At 35.2% G+C, this 10,174-nt stretch overlaps 1 protein-coding gene across 1 annotated transcript; it reads left to right on the top strand.

The window, feature by feature from the left end:
• The first annotated feature begins 3,656 nt into the window (after nucleotides 1-3,656).
• On the top strand, nucleotides 3,657-8,743 carry LOC133318060 (probable serine/threonine-protein kinase At1g09600). Its single transcript, XM_061520000.1, has 8 exons — nucleotides 3,657-4,094; nucleotides 4,415-4,699; nucleotides 5,399-5,716; nucleotides 6,223-6,450; nucleotides 6,607-6,707; nucleotides 7,531-7,642; nucleotides 7,742-8,200; nucleotides 8,591-8,743. Exons 1-8 carry the CDS (start codon nucleotides 3,657-3,659, stop codon nucleotides 8,741-8,743), a joined length of 2,094 nt encoding a protein of 697 aa, XP_061375984.1.
• Nucleotides 8,744-10,174: the final 1,431 nt, after the last annotated feature.

Raw genomic sequence — 10,174 nt, 5'->3', positions numbered from 1 at the left:
GAGTATTTTTTTTAAGGTTACAAATGAAATTTTTAGAGGCTCATTAATCGAGAGATCTATCTGCCCAAAAGAGATAAATTTTCAAACTCAATGTTGTGCTCAGTGATTGATTCATCTGAAGCTCTGACCTTGGTTTAAACCTTGATTTGTGTATTCTACCCAAAGAGAGATGCACTATTTTGTTAGCCTTATTGTGATAACATCTTATGCTTATTGAATTAATCATATGAGGTTTTGACTATGGTTGCGACTTTGGTATGTGCATTTTCCACAAAGGAAAATGTACTATTGTGTTGGCTTTGTTGTAATAACTTGCTTTGATTAAAGATATATCTTGCCTTATAATTTATTTTGATGCATTCTTTTTTTTGCCTGAGAGTGAACCTTTTTTATTAATTTATTTAAATTAGTTTAAAAATATATATATTTGACTAATGCACTGGATGAAAGTAAGTGAGAGTAAATATATCTTTTTAGTACTTCATGTAGATGACATTTTATTTTCTACTAAGATGTTGATTTGTGAAATAAGAGCTTAAAAAGCTTTGCTAGGAAAGACCTTGGAGTATCCTTTTTTGCGTATAGAACAAGAGTATTTTAGATTTTTTTTATTCCCCCGATTAATGAGAGTTATACTCAATACTTTCTTTTGAGTATTTTAGATTCTTTTGATCAGTGGGAGTCATATTCAGTTTGCTTTTCCAATCACTATTCTATGCAAATTGATGATGATTTTGTGACATTTGTTTAAATTTTCATAATTGATTATCATCGTTGTTGTTATTTCTCTCGTCGATTGAGAAATATATGTATGAAAAGTATATGTAAGTATGTTGTGAGCTTAAAGATGATCGAATGTCACAAATTTTGAGATCTTATGTTGTATTGTGTGACATATTGATTTATCTAACTTGAACAATTTCATGTCATTTGAAAATTGCGTTTATTCAATTTCATGTTGTTAAAAAATTAGATTGAAAAAGGCAATTTTATGTTGTTTAGAATTTGTGGTAATGCAATTTCACGTCGTTGAGAAATTGCATTATGAAATGTAATTTCATGTTGTTGAGAAATTACATTGAGGATCGAAAAGAATTAGAGTGTTATATTGTTGATCATATTTTGACACTAATTCTTACTACATTACTAGGCCCGTGATTCATGAAGATATAATACTTATTGTATATGAGTATGAAATGTTATATGCTATGATATTTTCGATATATTAATCGCCATGTTCCTATGATAGGGTTATGTTAGATTGAATTGCATTGAAATGCTGGAATTGAAATATTATTTTTTCAAATTGTGGCCATGTAAAATGATTTTTAGTTATTAACCCGATAAATTCGTTTTTCAAATAAGGCTTTAATATTTTTACAGTGAATGTAGATAAGTTATCTACATTAACTCCCAAAACGATGTCATTTTGGATTGGAAGATTAAAAAATTATAATGAGAAAGACTATTATAACCCTGAAATAAGTTATAATTACAAAAATACTTTGATTTTCGTTCCAAAACAACGTCGTTTTGGGTTCAATGTAAATAACTTATTTACATTGACTGCAGAAAAAATGAACTCTTAAAATAAAGTTATTTTCAAAATAATAAATATAGCCTAATTGGGAGAATGTTGAAATTTTTTACTTATACAGGCAATATTAATTAATTAGTTTAGTGTTTTAAAATTAATCGGGTTAATGGATATTTCAATTGTATTATTTTGACTAGCCCATAATGTGATGATATTGAGTTGGGCTTATGTTATCTGTTGGTATTTGGCCTAGTTGGACAACAATATGATCTTTAGTGTGACTCTGATTTTATGTGATGGGTGAATTCAAACAAACTATTTTTAAGGTATAGATCTCTTCTCTAACCTATTTATATTTGGATTTAGTCCTATAAGCCATCATGCTCCCATCGCACTAAGGTTGCCACTTTCGAAATAAGTCATAGAGAAGAAGTAACTTTAATTTCATATTATTTGGATATTTTATAATCACGTAAATAAATATGATCTAGAAATAATAAATCTTACACAATCTGATTGGATCCAACAACAATGTTTGATACATGAGCACAAAAAGCATTGCAAAAAGCAGCGCACAGAGGCAGCGAGGAGATTTCCTTAGAATCAACTTCCATCATCAACTTCCTATATTCCATATGATACCCGTAGAGGTCAGGCAAGGCACTCAAGCAAAGTAACTGATCACTTTAGGCATAGCACGGAAGGAAACCACCAACATCATTACACAATAAACCGAGTAAACCAACACATCTACGTTTACTTCAATATAGTATTTGTTCCTTGGTGGATTCACGATGCACTTTTGACGTTTACAAAATAGTAGATAGCTGCAAAAGGTATTTGTCCCCTTGTTTGCAAAAAAGAAGATGATCATATATTGTTAAGGATTGATACAAGAGACTCATTTATTACTAAATTTAACAATGGGCAATTTAAATATAAATTTGATATAATTAAAGAAAGATATTCATCAAAGATATCGATCGTAATGCGACAACATTAAACATGAGCTTGAACTACTAGAAAAGGCAAAGAAGATTCAAAATCTAATATTCATATATAAATTCTATAATTAGAAGGTAAAGTATGATTATTCTTTCTCTTATGTTACTCTGCACACATACCACCAATTTGACAAAAGCTACTATTTACTTTAGTACAGAAGTAATGTGATAAATTCAAAAATATCTAATTCATAGATATCTTAAAGAACGTATCTAAATCCAACGAAAACTTACTCGTCCATTGGATTAGACATCTTTGTCTTCATGACATAACAAATTAAAATATCTAAGGCTAAAGGAAAGGGTTATATATCTTAGCCACTAGAAATAACCAATCTGAATAATTTACCTAAAATTATTAAAATTATAGATTCTATCTCTCTCTCGAAACAGGGTCCATTTGAGGGCCGTTTTCATTGCATCACTGGGACGGGATTACAGAGTAGTTACTCACTAATCATAGAATCTAAATCCTACTTGCTGGAGAGAGTGTGTGTGTGTGAGGGGCTTTGGCTTGGTTTGGTTTCTTAACAAAATCGAATTATAATTAAAGGGGCGACACGTGGCAACAGTTTTGCTAACGAGAGCACGTAATTTTGCATTCCTGGTATATTTGCATATGCATAGGCATATGCACGACGTTGTTGTTGATGTTGTTTTTTATCTTCTTATTCTTATTAAGTTGTTAATAAGCCTGCCAGCCCAATAGAATAGAATGGCTGCCAACTCTGATTCTGGTTTGAACTAACCCGCATTTCTTCGTCATTTTCACTGGCGCCTCTCTCTAGATCCGATTATCTCTCCTTTCTTCCCTTCTTCTCTGTTACATTTACATACACACCTCACCTCATCTCATCTCATCACATCTCTCCTCTTCGATTTTCATCACCCACATTTCCATTTCCATTTTTCATTTCAAGGTTTTGCTTGGGTTCTGTTTTATTTCCAATTTTGATTTCAAGCTTCTTTTATTTAATTTGGGGATCTGGGTTCTCTCTCTCTCTCTCTCTCATTTCATTTCCCTCCCCAATTAATATATACTATACATTACATTAACAAATTCATTTCGCAAAATTGGATTTGGATTTGCACTTGCACTTGCATTTGAGGGACTTATGGGTTGTGTATGCTCCAAAGGAAAATTCGCAAATGATTATGTTGCTGGTAACGGTAAGCATAAAAAAAAAGACAAAGAATTGAAGGCAATTAGATCCTCAGCGTCCCTAACAGTAACAGAGAATGATTCTATTGCTACTGCACGCCTCATATCCAATCCCTCTCGGGCTGCAACTCCCATTTCCTCCGATGAAGGGGAGAAGAACAAGAACGGGGCAACTACTGCAAAACCACTACTTCAGATGGGATCAGACGTGGGTGGAGGACAAGGACAAGGACAAGGACAACCTAGGGTCTCTAAGATATTTAGTTTAAATAGAGGGGAAAGAGGAGCACAGGTTCTTGCTGGCTGGCCTTCTTGGCTCACCGCAGTTGCAGGGGAAGCCATTAGTGGTTGGATACCTCGCAGAGCTGATTCATTTGAGAAGTTGGATAAGGCAAGTTGGATGGATATATATTTCATGCATTGCTTTGTTTTTCCCATAATGCTTCTATATTTTACTCAACTAAACTAAATTCATTATTTGTAATGCAATATATCTTCTTTCACACTTTAAGCATTCAAGTATCCATTTCTTTTCTGTTGATATCTACCCTTGTTAGAAGAGATCCCTCAATAACAAGCTTTTTATGTGTGCAAAGATAAGACATTTGACCTTTTTTTTTATTTTTTTATTTTTTGGGGCATTTCATCATTTCTTTTCCTTTTTAATTTTTTCCTTGAGAGAAGCTAACAATGTTTCCTATCATACTGCAGATTGGTCAAGGAACTTACAGCAGTGTTTATAGAGCTCGTGATCTTGAGACAAATAAAATTGTAGCATTGAAGAAGGTTCGATTTGCTAATATGGATCCAGACAGTGTTCGTTTTATGGCAAGAGAAATTCTTGTGCTGCGAAGACTTGATCATCCAAATGTCATGAAGCTTGAAGGCATGATTACTTCAAGGGTTTCTGGCAGCTTGTACCTTATTTTTGAATATATGGAGCATGATCTTGCAGGGCTTGCAGCAATACCTGGCATCAAGTTTACTGAAGCACAGGTACCCGACCTGAGCCTCTGATTATGTGTCTAGATTCATTTACAACTGTAAACTTTGTCTTGGAAGTATTTAAAATTCACCTGTTTTAATTTTTCTATATATAAACTTGCATAGTGAGCCTGATTATTTGAATAATGAACCTTAGTGTCTAATATCTATATAATTAACAGAAGAATGAGATGAATTCTCAAAACAGATATGGACTGGATTGCTAATTTTCTGTCTATACCAAAATCACCACTATTTCTTCGATTAAATTTTATGAGTCAAAAGCACTCTATCTGCTCAGAGTCCTAGCGGCAACTTTTGAGCATTTTTAAACCGAAGGGTTTCTGTGGGATTAACGGCCTAGAGTCCTATCTATTTTTTCTCTCACTCAGTATCTTTCAGTTTTACGAATTGCTTATTTCACCATATTGTAACAATCCCTAGTAGCTCTATAAATTAAAAAGATCTGATTAACGGCCTTGGACGCTGCACTTAGTTTGTGTATTATGCAGCCAATTAACTTATTATTTGAAACACAAGAAATTTGTTTAAAACAAAAGGACAAAACCAGTAGGCTGTTAACCATTTGCATCCCGCTGTGTTTACAGCTCTAAAGTTTCATGTCAGATGTCTTGTCCAATTTTCCTTCCTCATTGATTGGCTTCTGGATCTTTTGTTTTCACAATAGGCTTATATTTTATCATGCTGCAGATCAAGTGTTATATGCAACAACTTCTTCGTGGCCTTGAGCATTGTCACAGTCGTGGTGTTATGCACCGTGACATCAAGGGTGCAAATCTTCTGCTTGATAATAATGGCAATCTGAAGATTGGTGATTTTGGGCTTGCAACTTTGTTTCAGCCATCCCAAGGGCAGCCTTTAACTAGTCGTGTAGTGACATTGTGGTACCGGCCACCTGAACTTTTACTTGGAGCTACAGATTATGGAGTTGCTGTGGATTTGTGGAGTGCTGGTTGTATTCTTGCAGAATTGTTTGCTGGGAAGCCAATAATGCCTGGGCGAACAGAGGTAGTATTCCTCTTTTGTCCTGGATATGTGCATTTTACATTTTATTGGACACACCGAAACCTTTTCATACATTATCTTGAGCATCAAATAAGTCTCAAACTTACAGCTCCTCTTCTTTTACCTGTGCAATATTGTATTGGAAGAGAAATTTACAGATTGACTGTGCTGTAAAACTAGGAGAGATGTAAATGATAATCACATTTCTAACCTAACTCCCATCATGTTAGTTTTTATAACCACTTAAGTTATCTGCAATCATGTTATTGATGAAGAAAAGGAGCTTACAATTTAAACCAGTGTTTAAGAAAATGTGGATGAAAGAAGAATGATAATATGCATTTTGGTGTAATGCTTCTGATGGTCCAGTTTGAAGTACTTGATTGTTATAATATTTCTTTAATTTAAAACTTAATACCTTCAACTATCTCATTGATATATATGTTTTTAATTTGTCAAGCTTTCTATGATTTAATTGGGCACTAAGATCTGGTAATCTATCATTCTAGGTGGAGCAACTTCATAAAATCTTCAAACTTTGTGGATCTCCTTCTGAAGAATACTGGAAGAAGTCAAAGCTACCGCATGCAACAATTTTTAAACCTCAGCAACCTTACAAACGTGTTGTTTCTGAGACTTTCAAGGATTTTCCTTCATCAGCACTGAGTCTCTTGGAGGTCCTTCTTGCTATAGAACCGAAAGATCGTGGAACTGCATCTCTAGCACTTCAGAATGAGGTAGTTATAAGTTCTGTTTTGAGTAAAGTTCATAGTACACCACCATGTTTCTCTGAATGGAATCCATATGTCACATCCTAGAATTTTCTTCATGCTGTGAACTTAGAAGATTTTTTCCTACTCCTTTTCTTAGTCACTGACATTTTTCATGTCCAGTTCTTCACAGCAAAGCCACTTCCTTGTGATCCATCAACTTTGCCAAAGTACCCTCCGAGTAAGGAGTTTGATGCCAAACTTCGAGAAGAGGAAGCTCGAAGGTATTCCATCAACTTTTGTCATATCAGTTTTTTGCATTATCTGCAACAATCGCACAAAATTATGCTGCTAGTGTATGCTTTGATGATAATTTGTCTTTTCTGTTCATATGGTAAACTAAAATCTCAAGGGGAATGGCATTATTTTCAAAATTTAACTTGAATGACAAGAATAATAGAAAAGCTCTCCTTGGCCTTTTTTCCTCCCTCTTTGGCATTTTCTTGGAGATGATGATTGTAACATCCTGAGCGCTGACGAGGGCGGGAAGTGATCGCCGGTGCAAAGAGGCATGGACAAGGAGCGACTTCTGACAGGCTTCCAGCGGGGGGTTACATGCATGAATAAATCGAATCGACACCCGAAAGAGAGGGATTCCAAAGGCTGTGCAGGTATAAGGCTGCACAGTTTGGGATAGCTTATAAGAATTAATTGGTACTACCTATACTAACAAGATGCATCTGCTTTTTGGTAGCCCGGATCGGAAGAACTCCACAGTTAAGCGTGCTTGACTTGGAGCAATTCTGGGATGGGTGACCTCCTGGGAAGTTTTCCCGAGAAGTGTGCGAGTGAGGAAAAAGCACACTGAAAAGTCTCGTGTTAGTATGTAGGGATAGTCATTGATTCTTGAAGTGGCTGGGCGTTACAATGATTTCCTGAACCTCTAACTAACGTAAAAAGTATCTGAGTGTTTTTTTGGTTTGTGTTTCGTCTTGTTTTTTCTCCTTTCTGTGAGATAGTGGCTTTGGCTTGATTTGATTCGATAGTGATACTTCTTATTTGTCTATGTGTGTTACAATTGTTACCCATTTGTCTATTTTAAAGCAGACGAAGAGCAACAAATAAAGGACATGAACAGGAATCAGTTAGGAGGAATTTTAAAGAGTCTAAAGCTGTGCCAGCACCTGATGCTAATGCTGAGCTTCAGGCATCAATGGAGGTACTTTAAATCATAAACATAATGTTAATGGATTCTTTTTCACAAAAATTTATTTGGATTTGACTGATACACCTTTTCCCATGTGATTTTTTTTCTCAGAAGAGACAAGGGCAGTGTAATACTAAGTCCATTAGTGAGAAGTACAATCCTGAAGGGGATAGCGGTTCTGGCTTCCCTCTTGAACCTGCACAGTCAAGAGCGCTCAACGTCTTCTCTCATTCTGGCCAGTCAATGCATCCGAGTGCTTATGGATCCTCACGCCATATGAATTTGAAAGAAGAAGATGTGTTTAGATCAAGAAACTGTGAGTTGAGAAAACAAAAATCCTACTGGCAAGGTAGCTCTGCACAATTGTCAAGATTTTCTAATTCAGTTGCAGTTCGAGGTGACTCACGGCTTGATATGAGTGGAGACTGTAGTGTGAATTCGCAGTGGCCAGAGGATCAATTTGGTATGAGATATAGCCGTCCGGCTGATGATGAGTCCAACCAATTGCTGGATGCACCCAAGTCTTCACGCAGGAAGGACTACCATCCTGTTGGGAAGGATCGTGCCATGGTAAAGAAATTAATGATTAACAATAATTTGTTCAATTGCTCAATTACTCTAGTCAGCATTACGTGCCCCTCTCTGAGAATGGGGAAAAGATGAGTGTATAGGTATTGAGGCTATAGTTTGCTTGCCTGTCTTGATGTAGAGATTTCCGTGCAGTGTATGTAATGTGGTTAATATAATGAACCCAAGAATGTTGGGAGATATCTTCTCCCTTATATATATATATATATATATATATATATATATATATATATATATACACTCACTATGACTATAATACTGGAACCTGGTATGTAAATATCCGTAGAATGTTCATTTTTGGTAATTAGTGTTGTATGCCCAATACGACTATGGGGCTATCAAGTAATCACTTGCTTTTATTGGTGATTGCAGGGCTATGCTCGCAAAAATGGCCGCATCCACTATTCCGGACCATTGCTGCCTCCAGAGGATAATCTTGAAGAAATGCTTAAGGAACACGAAAGGCAAATCCAAGAGGCTGTCCGCAAAGCTCGTTTGGATAAGGACAGGACAAAAAGGGCCTAACTGAATCAATATTTCACCATGCGAGAAATCACAAGTGACTTTCAAGAGGGTTTTGGATGCATTAATTTGGGACGAGGACACTCGAACACAAGATTGTAATTATCATAATGCCAAGATAAATTTTTGTTTTGGTCTTGATCCCAAGAGATGACTTCAAGACTCGTGGGGCTTCATTACATCAGATGTTTATAACTACCATAGAAGGTATTGTAGAGAGTTCTAACCAACAAACTTACATGTTTCAGGATGGTGGGTAGTCTATAGAGCAAATGAAAATCCATTGCGATTAACTGTATAAAAGTTAAGTTGTTTTATTTCCAGATGGCGAGGTCATCTCCACGGCATTACTTTGTACATCTGAATTGATTTTGCCAAATTACATTTCTTCATTTAATGCACAGGCTAATCGGTTATTATCCAAGTTTGATATGTATTTTCTTGACATAATTTTTTTATATTAAAATACTTTAGTTATTACTTGCAATCAAATATTAAAGTTAGAACATATATGAAATAAGATAGAGCCAAATTAGTTAAACGTGTGAGGTGGAGAACCTAGATAACTAATAAGACTTACGAGCATGTTTGTTTGACATTTTGTCAAACGTGACATGCCTCCATGCAGATTGATAACGGCTCCGAACCCATTGAATGAAGAAATTCTTCCTTGGGTGAATGCAGGGGAATGTCAAACAAAGATATTGTATGTGTTCCATTCCATCGTACATTATTTTGGTAACGATATTTACATGATAATTAAACAATCAAAATTTATAATCTTCCCCACCCCCCTTCATATTTTTTTTTTTTTTTTTTTTGCTAATTTGTTTTCTTTAGTCTAATTTCTGAACAAGATAGAGTTAGTAACGTGAGCTTCCATGCAACTTCCTTTGGTTTGATCTTAAAAAAATAAATTATAATCCTTAATTCATTTAAGCTTTTACGCTTCTTTATAATTGTGTTGTTCTAATTAAAGGCCTTTTTGTAGTTAAACAAACCTTAAAATACGTTCAAATGTGTTTTCACTTTTCCCCCGGGTTTTCACAATAAGAAGTTGGGTGTGGGACAATGTTGTTATCATTTTATATGCATAACTAGAGTAGATATAGTTTGTCAACCAAGCCAAAGCAAACAAAATTCACGAATAAGCTCATAGATATAAAATGAAATTCCACCAAATTTGCAGGTGCAACAACAACCACCACACTGTTATTTACTTCATTCACAATTCTGACAGCTCTTTTGTCTTCATCAAATATCCACTGCAAGCCTCTTCCCTTCACGTCCAAGCATACATCAACCGCTAATTATTATACATACACCTTCCCCTGATCTCTTCTTCCCGAACTCTTAATTAGCATTTTCTTCCTTACCCTTAAAATAAATATAATCTTACCTCAATCCCTGAAATTCCATAGCTTTAATTTTCAC

The sequence above is a fragment of the Gastrolobium bilobum genome, unplaced genomic scaffold, assembly GCF_033153095.1.
Source record: "Gastrolobium bilobum isolate Gb01-03AN ecotype WA unplaced genomic scaffold, APGP_CSIRO_Gbil_v1 utg5420, whole genome shotgun sequence".
In the NCBI taxonomy this organism is placed as follows: domain Eukaryota; kingdom Viridiplantae; phylum Streptophyta; class Magnoliopsida; order Fabales; family Fabaceae; genus Gastrolobium; species Gastrolobium bilobum.
The sequence above is the reverse complement of the archived record's forward strand: the minus strand, read 5'-3'. Positions and strand labels throughout refer to the sequence as shown.